The sequence below is a fragment of the Schistocerca gregaria genome, chromosome 3, assembly GCF_023897955.1.
Source record: "Schistocerca gregaria isolate iqSchGreg1 chromosome 3, iqSchGreg1.2, whole genome shotgun sequence".
NCBI lineage: Eukaryota > Metazoa > Arthropoda > Insecta > Orthoptera > Acrididae > Schistocerca > Schistocerca gregaria.
The window spans coordinates 541,631,243-541,649,817 of NC_064922.1; the positions used below are offsets into that span (position 1 = coordinate 541,631,243).

Genomic DNA, 18,575 nt, shown 5'->3' on the forward strand with positions numbered 1-18,575 from the left:
ATAAAAAGGTGGGCGGTAAGAATAACAGGTTGATTACCTCTGCTGTAATGGGATTGTCAAGAGGACGGCGCTACATTTCACAGGAGTGCTCTGGCAACAAGAAGTTACTATTCTTTGAAATAGCTCATAGACAGTTTCTACATTCACCCAACAATTAAATATATAGATTCAGACAAGTCACACAAAACTTACCCGACAAGGAAAGCATTTTCTTAGTTTCTCTCTCTCTCTCTCTCTCTCTCTCTCTCTCTCTCTCTCTCTCTCTCTCTTGTTTGTGTGCGTATTTGCGCGCGCGCGTGCGTGCGTGTGTGTGTGTGTGTTTTTGACACAATTACGGAATCCAAATAAATGTAATCTATTTACATTTCCTCAGCTGAACAAATGCACTTACTTTCATTGTTTGCGTGTTTACAGACATTTCTTGCATTATTACTTCAAACTCGTGGACAAACATGTGAGCCTGATTTGGACTATCGTTGTGTGAACGAAACGGCATTTGAATACTGTTTGAACGGCAGTGTAGTGCCTAATTTTCCAGCACAGTCATGTGGCCCTTTATACTGTTACGACGGCTGTGAAAATTTCTGTGTGGAGCTTAACACTGTCTGTGTTACAGCACCAAGTCGAACGACTACAACAAAAGTAGCAACCATGCTGACAGCAGAGACAACCACAGAACTAACTACAGAAGAAGCTAGTACCACAGAAAATATTACAGCTACATCAGTGTTAATAACAATGACACCTGGCACTACCACAGACCTTAGTGTGCAAGAAACAACTACAGAATTAGCAACTACTACAGTGCCAACAGCGACTGCCACAGAATTAAGTACTGATGAAAACAGCACAATAGAAACAACGATACAGTTGTCAACAACAACAGCAGAAACTACCACAAGGCCATCTACAGGAGAAATCAGCAAAACTGAAACAACAATTACAGAGATACCATCTACAACAGTACTGACAATAACGACAACACAGGGTACAGCTGGACTGACTACAGAAGAAACTGGCAGTATAACAGAAACTACAACTACATCAATTCCAACAAAAATTACAACAGAGACTACCACACAGATCAGTATGGATACAACAACTACAGAGGGAACAACTGCAACTATGCCAATACAGACTACCACAGATTTAACTGCTGAAGGAAGCAGTACAACAGAAACAACAGCTATGAATTTAGTAACTACAACAATGCCAGTGACAACAACAGAGAGTACCACAACATTAAATGCTGAAGAAAGCAGTACAACAGAAACAACAATAACATCACTGACAACAACAATGACAACAGAGGCTACCACAGGGCAACCTACAGAAGAAACCAGCACAGCCAAAGCAAGCTCTACAGAATTACCAAATACAACAGAGCTGACAACAAAGGTAACAGAGATGAGTACAGAACTGACTACAGAAGAGACCACTCCAATAGAAACAGCAACTACATCAGTGCACACAATTACAACTGAAGGTACCACAGAGATGACAGTGGAACTAACAACCACGCAACTACCAACTACTACAATCCCTACAATTGCAACACAGTCTACAACAGAATTTAGTACACAAGCAAGCAGTACAACAGAATCAACAACTTCAAATTTAGTAAGTACTACAATGCCAATGACGACAACAGAGATTAACACAGAATTAAGTGCAGAAGAAACCAGTACAACAGAAACAACAACTTCATTGTCAACAACAGCTGAGGCAACCACTGGCCTAAGCACAGGAGAAACCAGTACAACCAGAACAACAACTACAGAACTACCAAATTCCACAGTGCTGACAACAATGACAACAGAGACTACAGCAGAGCTAAGTAGGGAAACAACGACTACAGAATTAATAACTTCATCTATGCTGCCAGAGACTACAACAGAGATAAGTACCGAAATAACAACTACAGAATTACCAACTTCAACAATGCTGGCAACTTCGACAACTGAGATTACACCAGCACTGACTACAGAAAATATCAGTACAGCAGAAACTACAGCTACAGCAGTGGTAACAACAATGGCAACCGACACTCCCACAGAGCTAAATACGGAAACAACAACTACAGAATTAGCAACTACTACAGTGCCAACAGAGACTACCACAGAATTACGTACTGAAGGAAACAGCACAACGGAAACAACGATACAGTTGTCAACAACGACAGCAGAAACTACCACAAGGCAACCTACAGGAGAAATCAGCACAACTGAAACAACAATTACAGAGATACCATCTACAACAGTACTGACAATAACGACAACACAGGGTACAACTGGACTGACTACAGAAGAAACTGGCAGTATAACAGAAACTACAACTACATCAATTCCAACAAAAACTACAACAGAGACTACCACACAGATCAGTATGGATACAACAACTACAGAGGGAACAACTGCAACAATGCCAATGCAGACTACCACAGATTTAACTGCTGGAGGAAGCAGTACAACAGAAACAACAACTATGAATTTAGTAACTACAACAATGCCAGTGACAACAACAGAGAGTACCACAACATTAAATGCTGAAGAAACCAGTACAAATGAAACAACAATAACATCACTGACAACAACAATGACAACAGAGGCTACCACAGGGCAACCTACAGAAGAAACCAGCACAGCCAAAGCAAGCTCTACAGAATTACCAAATACAACAGAGCTGACAACAAAGGTAACAGAGATGAGTACAGAACTGACTACAGAAGAGACCACTCCAATAGAAACAGCAACTACATCAGTGCACACAATTACAACTGAAGGTACCACAGAGATGACAGTGGAACTAACAACCACGCAACTACCAACTACTACAATCCCTACAATTGCAACACAGTCTACAACAGAATTTAGTACACAAGCAAGCAGTACAACAGAAACAACAACTTCATTGTCAACAACAGCTGAGGCAACCACTGGCCTAAGCACAGGAGAAACCAGTACAACCAGAACAACAACTACAGAACTACCAACTTCAACAGTGCTGACAACAATGACAACAGAGACTACAGCAGAGCTAAGTAGGGAAACAACGACTACAGAATTAATAACTTCATCTATGCTGCCAGAGACTACAACAGAGATAAGTACCGAAATAACAACTACAGAATTACCAACTTCAACAATGCTGGCAACTTCAACAACTGAGATTACACCAGCACTGACTACAGAAAATATCAGTACAGCAGAAACTACAGCTACAGCAGTGGTAACAACAATGGCAACCGACACTCCCACAGAGCTAAATACGGAAACAACAACTACAGAATTAGCAACTACTACAGTGCCAACAGAGACTACCACAGAATTACGTACTGAAGGAAACAGCACAACGGAAACAACGATACAGTTGTCAACAACGACAGCAGAAACTACCACAAGGCAACCTACAGGAGAAATCAGCACAACTGAAACAACAATTACAGAGATACCATCTACAACAGTACTGACAATAACGACAACACAGGGTACAACTGGACTGACTACAGAAGAAACTGGCAGTATAACAGAAACTACAACTACATCAATTCCAACAAAAACTACAACAGAGACTACCACACAGATCAGTATGGATACAACAACTACAGAGGGAACAACTGCAACAATGCCAATGCAGACTACCACAGATTTAACTGCTGGAGGAAGCAGTACAACAGAAACAACAACTATGAATTTAGTAACTACAACAATGCCAGTGACAACAACAGAGAGTACCACAACATTAAATGCTGAAGAAACCAGTACAAATGAAACAACAATAACATCACTGACAACAACAATGACAACAGAGGCTACCACAGGGCAACCTACAGAAGAAACCAGCACAGCCAAAGCAAGCTCTACAGAATTACCAAATACAACAGAGCTGACAACAAAGGTAACAGAGATGAGTACAGAACTGACTACAGAAGAGACCACTCCAATAGAAACAGCAACTACATCAGTGCACACAATTACAACTGAAGGTACCACAGAGATGACAGTGGAACTAACAACCACGCAACTACCAACTACTACAATCCCTACAATTGCAACACAGTCTACAACAGAATTTAGTACACAAGCAAGCAGTACAACAGAATCAACAACTTCAAATTTAGTAAGTACTACAATGCCAATGACGACAACAGAGATTAACACAGAATTAAGTGCAGAAGAAACCAGTACAACAGAAACAACAACCTCATTGTCAACAACAGCTGAGGCAACCACTGGCCTAAGCACAGGAGAAACCAGTACAACCAGAACAACAACTACAGAACTACCAACTTCAACAGTGCTGACAACAATGACAACAGGGACTACAGCAGAGCTAAGTAGGGAAACAACGACTACAGAATTAATAACTTCATCTATGCTGCCAGAGACTACAACAGAGATAAGTACCGAAATAACAACTACAGAATTACCAACTTCAACAATGCTGGCAACTTCAACAACTGAGATTACACCAGCACTGACTACAGAAAATATCAGTACAGCAGAAACTACAGCTACTGCAGTGCTAACAACAATGGCAACCATCACTTCCACAGAGCTAAATACGGAAACAACAACTACAGAATTAGCAACTACTACAGTGCCAACAGAGACTACCACAGAATTACATACTGAAGGAAACAGCACAACGGAAACAACGATACAGTTGTCAACAACGACAGCAGAAACTACCACAAGGCAACCTACAGGAGAAATCAGCACAACTGAAACAACAATTGTAGAGATACCATCTACAACAGTACTGACAATAACGACAACACAGGGTACAACTGGACTGGCTACAGAAGAAACTGACAGTATAACAGAAACTACAACTACATCAATTCCAACAAAAACTACAACAGAGACTACCACACAGATCAGTATCGATACAACAACTACAGAGGGAACAACTGCAACTATGCCAATACAGACTACCACAGATTTAACTGCTGAAGGAAGCAGTACAACAGAAACAACAACTATGAATTTAGTAACTACAACAATGCCAGTGACAACAACAGAGAGTACCACAAAATTAAATGCTGAAGAAACCAGTACAACTGAAACAACAACCACAGGCCTAACCACAGGAGAAACCAGTACAACCGAAAAAGCAACTACAGAACTACCAACTTCAACAGTGCTGACAACAATGACAACAGAGACTTCAGCAGAGCTAAGTAGGGAAACAACGACTACAGTATTAACAACTTCAACAATGCTGGCAACTTCGACAACAGAGATTACACCAGGACTGACTACAGAAAATATCAGTACAGCAGAAACTACAGCTACAGCAGTAGTAACAACAAAGCTAAATACGGAAAAAACAACTACAGAATTAACAACCATTATAGTGCCAACTGAGGCTACCACAGAGTTAAATACTAAAGAAAGCAGTACAACAGAAACAACAATGAAAGTAGTTACTACAACCATGCCAACAACAACAACAGCAGAGAATATTACCGAATTAAGTACTGAAGAAAGCAGCACTGCTGACGCAACTACACCATTGCCAACAACAACAGCAGAAACTACAACGAAACAACCTACAGGTGATACCAGCACAGCTGAAACAACAGTTACAGAGTTACCAACTACAACAGTGCTGACAATAACGTCAACAGGATCCGCAACAGAACTTACTACAGAAGAAACCAGTAGTATAACAGAAACAACAGCTACATCACTACCAACAGAAATGACAACAGATACTACCTCAGAGATAATTATGAATACTACAACTACAGAAGTAACAACTCCAACTATCCCAACACAGACTACCACAGATTTAACTGCTGAAGAAAGCAGTGCAACAGAAACAACAACTATGAAGTTAGTAACTACAACAATGCAAGTGACAGCAACAGAGAGTACCACACCATTGACAGCTGAAGAAACCAGTACAGCTGAAACAACAACAACATCTTTGGTACCAACAATGACTACAGAGACTACAACAGGACAACCTATAGGAGAAACCACCACAGCCATAGCAACTACTATAAAATTACCAACTACAACAGAGCTGACAACAAAGGCAACAGAGATGAGCACAGAAATGAGTACAAAAGAAACCACTAAATCAGAAACAGCAACTACATCTGTTCAAACAATTACAACTGAAGGTACCACAGAGCTGGATATGGAAATAACAACTACACAGTTAACAACTACATCAATACCTACAATGGCCACACAGTCTACAACTGAACAAAGTACACAAGCAACTAGAACAGCAGAGTTAACAACTTCAAATTTAGTAAGTACAGCAATGACAACGACGACAGCAGAGATTACCACAAAATTAACTGCAGAAGATACCAGTACAACAGAAACAACAAATTCATTGCCAGCCGAGGCAATCACAAGCCCAGCTACAGGAGAAACCAGTACAACCGAAAGAACAGCAGGATTACCATCTGACACAGTGCTGACAACAACAAAAATAGAATCTACCACAGAATTAACAGCAAATGAAAGCAGTACAACATTAACAACAACTACATCAGTGCCAACAATGAAAACAGAAGCTACCACAGAGCTGACCTTAGAAACAACAACTACAGAATTAAGAACTTCTACAATGGCAACAATGAGTACTGAGACTACCACAGATTCTCCCACAGAAGAAACCAGTAAAACTACTACAGAACTGGAAAGTACAACAATGCTACCAACGGAGACTTCTTCACAGTTACATACAGGAGAAATCAGCAGAACAGAGTTAACAACTACATCAAGGCCAACAACAAAGAATACGAATGAACCAACTATGGTAGAAAGCAGTACAACAAGGATAACAACCAAGCAGACAACAACAAGGCTTCCAACTGCCGCTACAACCAGTATGGCAACATCAGTTGCTCCAACAAATGCTCCACCTACTGAAGCGCCATTTACATGTGAATCAGCTGGAGAGTTTCAAGATCTCGGGAACTGCAGCAACTTTTACCTCTGCATACCACTGTCATCAGGGGACTTTGTGTACATAATGTTTTCATGCCCAGATGGGTCACAGTTTGATTCTGTGACTAAGAAGTGTTCTCAGAATGCAACGTGTATTGCTCCATCATGTAATGACTTTGGATTCTATTGTCTCAGCACTTCACAAGTCCAGTTATGTTATGATTCAAAACCACCAAGTGGGGATGCTTTCACATGTCCTGCAAACACATACTGCAGTATGGACTGTCAGTACCCATGCTGGGCAGATATTCCTTGTACGACCACTGCATCCCCCTCAACATCAACAACAGTTTTACCTACATCGACAGTGACGCTACCACCAACTACTACTGCAGAACCGTTCGTCTGTTCAGAGACTGGACGGTTTCCTGATCCTGCTAACTGCAGTCTTTATTATGTCTGCTCTCCCAAATCTTCAGGTGGCTTCTACACGATGCACTTTTCTTGTCCTCCGCCATTATTGTATAATCCTAGCATGCGACAATGTTCTGACAGTTTTACATGCACAGTGACTACTGAATCTCCCGCAATGTCCACAACGTTACCACCAACCACTATTGAGTCCCCCTCAGCGTCTACAACAGCTTTGGCAACAACGACAGTTACACTGCCTCCATCTACCGGCGAATCTCCCTCAACGTCCACAACAGTTTCCCCAACATCGACAGTGACGTTACCGCAAACTACTACTGCAGCACCATTCGTCTGTTCAGAGGCTGGACGGTTTCCTGATCCCGCTAACTGCAGTCTCTATTATATCTGCTCTCCCAAGTCTTCAGGTGGCTTCTATACACTGCATTTCTCTTGTCCTCCATCATTGCTGTATAATCCTAGCACACAACGATGTATTAATAATTTTACATGTTCTATCACAGAGTTGGTTGATAGCACCGTGCCAACAATAGTCGCGTCAACATCAAGGCCGTTTATTTGTGAAGTATCTGGACGTTTTGCTGATCCAGAAGACTGCAAATCATACTATATATGCTCGCCAAAATCGTCCGGTGGATTCTATACAATGCATTACCAGTGTCCTCCATCAACAGCTTACAATCAAAATACAAGCCAGTGTACCACAGCATCGAGTGTTAATTGTGGAGTTGCTTATTAATGACACATGAAATGTTTTATTGATATTGATTGTTATATTTAATTCCTATTTACATAGCGACATAACATGTTTTTGCATGATTCTACTGATAATATTATTGTGTGAATCATGCGAGTGTGGTATGTTCTGTGCAGAATTAAAGAGTTTTGCAGGAAGTAAGAGATATTTCTTTACTGCTACTTTAACGTTTCAATTTGCAAATGCTCTGAACAATATCTTCGTGAGCTGAGAGGTAATCACAAAATAAATTATAAATGGCTATTTAAGGTATTTAGCAGTCACCGACTGGATTCCAAGATGTAACAGTTTAAATAAATTCCTAGAGGAATGAGATACTGTGGTTTCCAGTGCTAAGTATTTAACTCTTGTTAGATTTGTGAATCAAGAAGCTAACATACTGAATTACAATGATTAAGACCACTTCAGTGCAATCCAGTCACGCCACAGCTGAAAATCTAAGTCTGAATTTAATGTTCACTTAAAAATATAGTCTTATTTTTTTATATTATGAAAGGTAGAAGGAATACCACATATGGTATAGCAGAGGCATAACACGTCATGAACCACAACTCTAAATGCAAATGAAAATTTTACTGTCACTAAGACTTTTAGAACTTGAGTTTTAGAGTCACCTGAAACCAAATTATTTCGGACAACTTACTTTTTTTAAATTTGCTTTTATTACAAATGTTATTTCTAATAACTACAGAACTATTGTTTATTTAATACAATTCCCACTTTATTGTAGGTCTCACATGTTTGTGGAGAAAACGAAATAAGCCTTTTATTTAGAATCTTTTATTCAATAACTTCCTGAAAATCTCAGACCCAAGTCACAGAAGATAGTCGATACTCTGAGTTTCAAGGTTGGCTAAAATCTGCGAAACAAGTTGGGATATCCAACGGTAGATTACTAACTGCATAATACTTTTATCCTTCTTCTTTATGCCTGTATTTTTCGTCTCTGCTTTGATAGGTAAACGTTTCTTAATGTTTAATGGGAAAAAATTGTCGATCGAGACCGCCTCCCTTCTTCCTTGGTGCACAAATACATACCGTCTCTGCTTCCAAGCTGAATCTGCAGCCATCAGTTGTTGTACTAAACACAGCCTGAAGCTTGGCTGCTGCTGGGATAATTGTTACCCACATAATAAACGTGTTAATTGTGGTGAAACTTATAAGGAATTACAACAGGATTTGCTGTTGTTTCAACGATTTAGGGGAACTACGAGACACAAAGAAAAACGAGTAAATCAGCAGAGACTCATGTAACACGATGGCTCACATTGACTGCTACCACCATGAAGGGCGCTACTCAGTCGTTGTTGGAGTACTGCTAATTCTCCCTGCTTTACTATCATTGGTAATACATACCAATGAAATGGGTATCGCACTAGACTAATTTGGAATCACTCTGTCGAATGGACACGTAAAATTCCGCTTTAAAACTAATTTTGTTTGTAAGACGAAACAAACTGACGCTTTCCGTTGACACTGGAGGTTGCATGAAACATAAGTGTCCACATAATCATTTTCTCTGACGTTTCGGTAGATATTTGTAATTTAGCTTTTGTAACGTGTAACTGGAGTCAGGCCAAACAAATAATGTTCACCACATCTTTTATGGCACGCCTACTGTCGTAGAGAAGCGTTGGTTTCATTCCATTTACACAAAAAAATCTTTGAAGCAGAATTTTACGTTCTGATTAGATAGAGAAGTGCCAGATTAGTCTAGTGCTGTACGTATTTTATCAAAATGCATCAACAGGGACGGTCAGACACAAAAAGTAACCAGTACTCCAGCAGGGAGAACACTGGCTTGGCCCATGCTTACTGCTATCACCACGCAGGAGCAGTGTTGCTAAGTCGCTCCTGGGGTACTTCTTATTCTTCATGTTTCATTGTTCCTGTTAATTAATGTGGCTAAAACGGATATCACACTATTCTAATTTGGGGCCATAAGGGCACGTAAAATTACGGTTTAAAATTCATTTTGCTTGTAACGGAAAGGAAAACGACGCTTTCCTTCGACAATGGGCGTCGCATAAAAGATGTTATGAGCTGTATTTGTTTGGGCTAATTCTAACTACATATAACAGACACACAATTGCAAATATCTGCGGAAAAGCCAGAGAAAATGCGCCTGACGACTCTTAAGAGTGACACCGTGTATTAGCTGTGATAAACTTGTCTGCTGTACGCCACCAGCGATTTCTGTCAGAAAAGCATGCGCCATACACAGCGTCCCAGTTCTGTTAAATCTACTTGCGTGAAATTTTAAACTGCAACACTATTTCTTGGCAAGTTGTGACATTAGGATTCTCGAAGTTTCAACAACAGCCGTCTAGAAGGTTTAAGCTACAGCAGGTGTCCTGGCCACGAATGCAACAGGATGTGTCTGACACTCGTCGGAAAATGGCTGTGGAGCAGCTCGGCAAAGTCCAGCTTTGTGTTAAGTTTTGTGCTTGTGGGCAAGAATTCATCGAATTTGGCCCAAATGCCGAGAGGCAGGTTTCTAGTCTCTCCTCTATGACAACACCCTAGCCCATAAAATGAAGATCGTGCTTGAGGTTTTGGCCAGCAAACAGATCGCAGTCGTAGGCCACCCGCCATATTTGCCAGATTTGGCCCCAGCCAACTTCTGATCGTCCTTCAAACTGAAGTTAGCAATAAAGGGACACAGCTATGACGCGTTAAGGGCACCCAAGAAAATTGCACTTCACTGCTAAATGCATTTCCTAAAAAGGATTACAGTGATTGCTTCAAAACGTTTAAAACGGTTTCAGGTGTATACTGATTCCGTGGTAGGCTGTTTAGAATAAATACCGTAATTTAATGAATTAATTCATAAGTTATTTTTCATAGTCAAAGTCCTAACGGAACTGGGACGTATGTGTATTCCGAAAGAAGTGCCGAATGCAAGTGATAACAATTAAAGCAAATATCATTGCAGCTCGTTTCAGTCTCAGTAATTTAATTTGTACTATTAAATCTGAACACAAGAACTATCTAGGAAGTCACGACATGCTGCGAATGAACAGCCAAACGTAGGGGATTATTATTATTGTACATAATACTCTCGATGGTCTGTTCACACGTTGTAAGCAGTGACTGTCTTTCAAATGTAGGAGTAATCTTGGTTAGCAGTCCTCGTCGCATTTCACTGGCTGTTCACAATCTAGATGAGCACTACAACATCTGCGCTGTCCCACAATCGTAGTTTGGGGGACAATCTTTTACCAACTTTAGCCAAGCTTCAAATGTAGTTACTTCTGTTCCTTGCCATTCGTTATCCTTTTGATATTGACGTCCATTACTAAAAATAAAAACACGTGGTCTTTATGTTTCATAAACAAAATTTTCAAGCCGGCCGGAGTGGCCAAGGGGTTCTAGGCGCTACAGTCTAGAACCGCGCGACCGCTACGGTCGCAGGTTCGAATCCTTGTCTCGAGCGTGGATGTGTATCATGTCCTTAGGTTAGTTAGGTTTAAGTAGTTCTAAGTTCTAGGGGACTGATGACCTCAGAAGTTAACTACCATAGTGCTCAGAGCCATTTGAACCAAAATTTGCACTTCATAGTACCATATGGTCGGCTACTCTACTCCAGTGCTGTAGTACAGCTTATTACTCTAACAAATTAATGATTTTGAACTATTCCTAGTGCAATTGATACGATAGTTGAACCTTGACGAGTAAACGTCCCAGGAAAATCACATCTAGTGATTTTAGCTGTGGTTACGAACCTAATGAATGCCTTTCTTAGGCTCTTAAACTTAAAAACAATTCTCCTAGATGCGAGTAAGACTTGTGCACATATGGTATTGTACAAACTTAACTCTATATATATATAGGCATTTCATCCATTCCGGATACCGAGAATCTCGACCACATTTTTCTGTTGTCGATATTGATACTGGCAAGAGATCTGTGCCAGGGATTCCAAGATTTTCAAGAACGTTTTAATTGCAATAATATAAATGTGACATAAAGTCATTCAGGAGGTAGGAGGCCATTATTACAACAATCAGTAGTTCTCCATTCAGGCTGACTGTATCGCACAGGTAAAAGTCAGACTTCAGGCAAGGAATGACCTTACTGTTCATATGATGTATTTAGGAATTTATCCATCAGATACCAGGAGCAATTACTGCACGTAGATATGGTGTTTCAAGTTGTATGCGAAACAAACATTCGCAGTGCAGTAATCGCTCGTGGATATCTGATGATGGATAAATTCCCGAAACACGTCGTATGAGCAATGAAATCATTCCTTGCCTGATATTTGACGTTCACCATTGTGACACAGTCAGTCTGAATGCAGAACTACTGACTGTTTAAGTTTGAAGTTTGACGTCGGATAACAAATGATAAAATAACTATTATTTTCATGCGGTATAGTTACAGTTTTACAATTTTCGGCTTTTGCCTTTGATTACACTGTGAAACCTTCCTTTTTGCCAAACTTCATAATTCTAGGCCAACGGAAAGAGCCCTATAGGTTTTGGTGAATGGGCTGGTGCTTATTAAAATTTGTGACTTTAGCAGCCATATCGTTCAATTCGTTGACTTAGAAGCGTCAGTTTACATCGCGTAGGAACCGTAGACCTCGATACGAGAGAAAAATTTCAACGTGATGTGTCTACCCGCTCCCGAGAAAAAGAGATCTTAACAAGCGGACGGACAGACAGACAGATAAACAATGGGAAAAAATTTCGTATGACATAATTTGGGAATTGAGGGGCTGGCTAGTACTTACCTCAGCTCAGTACAGCCGATAGATACACAAAAAACAACCGAAAATTTAAGTTCCTAGCTTTCGGAATAAATGTTCCTTCATCAGGGTGGAGAGAGGGGAAAGAAAGGGAAGAACGGAAAGTAGATTCAGTTACTCACAACCCAGGTTATGAAGCAACAGGGAAAGGAAAACAAGGAGGGTAGCAATGATGGAGGCATGTTTGTCAATTTTGTGTGTTTCTTTCACATCTTTACATGAGATTTTCCATTAATCATTTATAATTTTGGAATTTAAGGAGAAGGGGGCCTGGATAAACTGAAAGAACCAAAGGTTGTACAGAGTTTCAGGGAGAGCATAAGGGAACAATTGACAGGAATGGGGGAACGAAATGCAGTAGAAGAAGAATGGGCAGCTTTGAGGGATGAAATAGTGAAGGCAGCAGAGCATCAAATAGATAAAAAGACGAGGGCTAGTAGAAACCCTTGGGTAACAGAAGAAATATTGAATTTAACTGATGAAAGGAGAAAATATAAAAATGCAGTAAATGAAGCAAGCAAAAAGGAATACAAACGTCTCAAAAATGATATCGACAGGAAGAGCAAAATGGCTAAGCAGGGATGGCTAGAGAACAAATGTAAGGATGTAGAGGCTTATGTCACTAGGGGTAAGATAGATACTAAATACAGGAAAATTAAAGAGACCTTTGGAGGAAGGAGAACCACTTGCAAGAATATCAAGAGCTTTGATGGAAACCCAGTTCTAAGCAAAGAAGGAGAAGCAGAAAGGTGGAAGGAGTATATAGAGGGTCTATACAAGGGCGATGTACTTGACGACAATATTATGGAAATAAAAAAGACGATGTAGATGAAGATGAAATAGGAGATATGATATTGCGTGAAGAGTTTGACAGAGCACTGAAAGACCTGCGTCGAAACAAGGCCCCGGCAGTAGCCAACATGCCATTGGAACTATTGACAGCCTTGGGAAAGCCAGTCCTGACAAAACTCTACCATCTGGTGAGCAAGATGTATGATACAGGCGAAATACCCTCAGACTTCAAGAAGAATATAATAATTCCAATCCCAAAGAAAGCAGGTGTAGACAGATGTGAAAATTGCCCACAGCTCGTGGTCGTGCGGTAGCGTTCTCGCTTCCCACGCCCGGGTTCCCGGGTACGATTCCCGGCGAAGTCAGGGATTTTCTCTGCCTCGTGATGGCTGGGTGTTGTGTGATGTCCTTAGGTTAGTTAGGTTTAAGTAGTTCTAAGTTCTAGGAGACTGATGACCATAGATGTTAAGCCCCATAGTGCTCAGAGCCATTTGAACCATGTGAAAATTACCGAACTATCAGTTTAATAAGCCATAGCTACAAAATACTAACACGAATTCTTTACAGACGAATGGAAAAACTGGTAGAAGCCGACCTCGAGAAAGATTAGTTTGGATTCCGTAGAAAGGTTGGAACACGTGAGGCAATACTGACCCTACGACGTATCTTAGAAGATAGATTAAGGAAATTCAAACCGACGTTTCTAGCATTTGTAGACATAGAGAAAGCTTTTGACAATGTTGATTGGAATACTCTCTTTCAAATTCTGATGGTGGCAGGGGTAAAATACAGGGAGCGAAAGGCTATTTACAACTTGTACAGAAAGTAGATGGCAGTTATAAGAGTCGAGGGGTATGAAAGGGAAGCAGTGGTTGGGAAGGGGTGAGACAGGGTTGTAGCCTATCCCCGATGTTATTCAATCTGTACATTGAGCAAGCAGTAAAGAAAACAAAAGAAGAATTCGGATTAGGTATTAACATCTATGGAGAAGAAATAAAAACTTTGAGGTTCGCCGATGACATTGTAATTCTGTCAGACACAGCAAAGGACTTGGAAGAGCAGTTGAACGGAATGGATAGTGTCTAGAAAGGAGGATATAAGATGACCATCAACAAAAGCAAAACGAGGATAATGGAATGTAGTCGAATTAAGTCGGATGATGCTGAGGGAATTAGATTAGGAAATGAGACACTTAAAGTAGTAAAGGAGTTTTGCTATTTGGGGAGCAAAATAACTGATGATGGTCGAAGTACAGAGGATATAAAATGTAGACTGATAATGGCAAGAAAAGCGTTTCTGGAGAAGAAACATTTGTTAACATCGGGTATATATTTAAATGTCAGGAAGTCGTTTCTGAAAGTATTTGTATGGAGTGTAGCCATGTGTGGAAGTGAAACGTGGACGATAAATAACTTAGACAAGAAGAGAATAGAAGCTTTCGAAATATGGTGCTACAGAAGAATGCTGAAGATTAGATGGGTAGATCACATAACTAATGAGGAGGTATTGAATAGAATTGGGGAGAAGAGGAGCTTGTGGCACAACTTGACTAGAAGAAGGGATCAATTGGTAGAACATGTTCTGAGACATCGAGGGATCACCACTTTAGTATTGGAGGGCAGCGTGGAGGGTAAAAGTCGTAGAGAGAGACCAAGAGATGAATACACTAAGCAGATTCAGAAGGATGTAGGCTGCAGAAGGTACTGGGAGATGAAGAAGCTTGCACAGGATAGAGTAGAATGGAGAGCTGCATCAAACCAGTCTCAGGACTGAAGACCACAACAACAGCATAATTACAGATTTACAGTTTTCGGATTCTCCTTTTGTTTGTACTGTGGAACCTTCCTTTTTGCCAAATTTCATGATGCTAGGTCAACGGGAAGATTTTGATGAGTGAGCTTTCGAGTATTAATGTGACATAAATGGCCGTCTCGTTTTATTGCACTGATGCAGAAGTTTCAGTTTTTTTACACCGCAAAGGCAATAGACATTAGCATATGGCATAAATTTCAACTTGACACGTCTACCAGGTCCTGAGCAAATGGGTTTTTAATATCTGGACAGACAAACACACAGGCAGACGGATAACAAAGTGATCCTAAAATGGTTCCTTTTACCGATTGCAGCACGGAATCCTAAAACTACCTTGAACTTATTTAACCAATAACTGCGCTCCATTGCATAACAAGCACTACCTGAGCTAAGTTAACTCGTCGTTGACTGGCTGCCGTTGTTGGGCCTTAACTCCAGAACTGTGCATGTGGTTATATAGCAAATTTTGAACCCTTATCCGGTCACGACTTCATAGCGTAAAACTCGTAATGAAGTTGTAACAGGATAATGGTTTAAAATTAGCTAGATAACAGCAATCACAGTACTGGAGTTAAGGGCATAAAATGGCATATAGGAAGGAGCCCTATAGGTTTTGATGAATGAGTTGGTGTGTATTTAAGTTTGTGACATAAGCTGCCATATCGTTCTTGAATGCGTATAAGGTGTGGGGAATGCCATATTAAAAAGGCATTCATACTACACACTGTCGTACATAAAAAGTGAAGCACCTGAAAGGGGTTAATGATACAGAATAAGTGTTATTTCAGCAGTTATGAAATAGAGTTAAAATTGTGCATCCCTCTGGTGTGGATACATGCACTAGTTCGGTGGGTAAGGGTAACTTTCTTAAGCGGTCCTTGATGTCCTGGATACTGTTACTGGGTTGGAATAGACATCCGAGCTGGTCCAACACATATTCTACCATGTAGAGATCTGGGGATAAACTGCCCCTCGGCTTATGTCTAGTGTTCTTTGCCCAGCGTTTGTTGATGATTTTCTGACGTTTCGCAAGCTTAAATGGATGGCATTAGTAAAGCTTCACCTTCCATTGCTGATGGAAATAGAGGGTGAAGCTTGGGTAATGCCAGCCACTCGGGCCTGTGAAACGTCAGAAAAATCATTGAACAGACGTCGGCCAAGGAACCTGAAACAGATGCCATCAGGCAGATAGTGAACAAGTCGCCATGGAAGTCTCAATAATTTAGATTTTAGATCTCCCCCTGGCCACCGGAGGTTCTCAGCATCATGCAGACAGTTCATAGAGACAATTGCCATGTATATGGACGTGTATTGTCCTTTTGGAGTTTTCACAGGAACCAACACATGAAACGGTAATTCCCTTGTTCAGATTCTGTTAGTTTCGGACTAATGGTGAGGGATGAAGTATGTTGCGTGCACTCTGCTTCTTGTTCTTGAATGACAGTCACAGGTGCAAATGGGTTATGACGTGCTTGGTGCATAATACGCAGATCCCCGCCCCCCTCCCCCCCCCCCCCCCCCACGGTGGAACTTCATGTAGTCCAACGCTCAACCACTGTCACATACGAATGCGCAACAAATCTGTGTAGTGCACGATTCATCTAGCCAACCTATTGGAGGCCTGCAGTGAAGCCCCTTTCAAACACTGTCAGATGCTGAGAAAGTGGTCTCACGGCATCTTTGCGCTTTTCAGAATGATTACTCAACATATAACGCTGTTCTCGCTTCTTACGTAACACCAAACATGAACAATGCTAATACATTCTGGTGATCGCTCTGCCTGTCACAGAAAATTACAACTCTAAATCATTTACAGATCAGTGTTCGAAGCTACACAACATCTGATAGCGTCTTTTGGATGCTTCATTTTTTTTGTAAGTCTGTGTATTTATGGTTTAAGATGATATCTTTTTTCGTAGTAAGCTCCCTTTTTTGTGCTTGATTTGATCCAGAATATTATTCAGTAAGTAGTAACCGAAAGTAGATTGATCAAGTGTGTTATCTTCATTGCTTGTCTCTAGTATTTGCTGCGAAACGAAGTGCCAGCTTTACTGAACATAGTTACTAAGGTTTCAAGATTTCATGCACGTGCACGAGCTACAATTTTGTGAAATTCTCCATTATGTTAGTACTCACTACATACCTTATTTACCAATGGCATGGGGCCCACTACTGCAAAGAAGTCAATATCGCCATTTTGAAAATCGAAGAAGACGTCATATGCAGAGAACCACTTGCAGTTTCTGTATACGATATTTCCTTTTCGTTACTGAACAGGAATTTTTACTGATTATTTCAAGTGCCATCTGTCGTTCTGCTAGTTACAACAAAATGGGGTGTTGTAGGGCAAAGTACCTTTCTCGTATCCAACACGATGACGCTTCAAATCCTCGGCCATCCATCCAGACTTAGTTTTTTGTGGTTTTCTAAATCGATTACAGTAATTACCGAAACGGTTCCTTCGAAAAGGGCAAAGCCGATTTGCTGTGCTATCCTTCTCAAATCTTGTCTCTGATGACCTCATCAGTTGATGAAAGTGAAGCCCTATTCTTCTTTCTATTTGATACATATTAAATGGAGAGGACTCACATGTAGGACCTTGTGACAAATGCTAGTGGACCAAGAAAGTAAAATGTTACGGAAATGGCAGGTAACCACAGAAAAATTAACTGCCCACCGATGCAACTACATACTTAAGTATTTTTTTATCATATGTGTTGTGAATCAGTGTACAGGTTCTCAGGAAGCCATTAAGCAAAGATAAGTTTTTATTTTGTGAAGCCAGTCACTTTCAAATTTGGTGCTTTCTTCTGAATAATTATTTGTACATTGCAACTGGGCTACTATGTTTCAATATGTAAGTAGTGAGTGTAACCCAATAAAGCTTATACAAGCGAAATTATAGGCACTGTGGTGAGGGAAGTTCAGTGAAAATATTATATACATTGCTCGTGACGAAATTAAAGTGTTATTAAGCATAACCAGCACAGTTTTTGCATCACATTCAGTTAAATATTCTCTTTCACATATGTCCTATATAGTGAACTTCTACACATTGTCATTTCTAAGAAATAAATATATCTTATCCCTAGAGGACGCCATCATCATTTAACCA

General features: G+C 40.4%; 2 protein-coding genes across 2 annotated transcripts in view; both read left to right on the top strand.

Annotated features, from left to right (window-relative positions):
* Positions 1 to 18,575, top strand: part of LOC126354970 (mucin-5AC-like) — a 128,254-nt gene that overhangs the window by 95,178 nt on the left and 14,501 nt on the right. The window lies entirely within an intron of this gene.
* On the top strand, positions 556 to 8,250 carry LOC126354969 (mucin-2-like). The gene has a single exon (XM_050005052.1). The coding sequence runs from the start codon at positions 652 to 654 to the stop codon at positions 8,083 to 8,085; it is 7,434 nt and encodes a 2,477-aa protein (XP_049861009.1). The 5' UTR covers positions 556 to 651; the 3' UTR covers positions 8,086 to 8,250.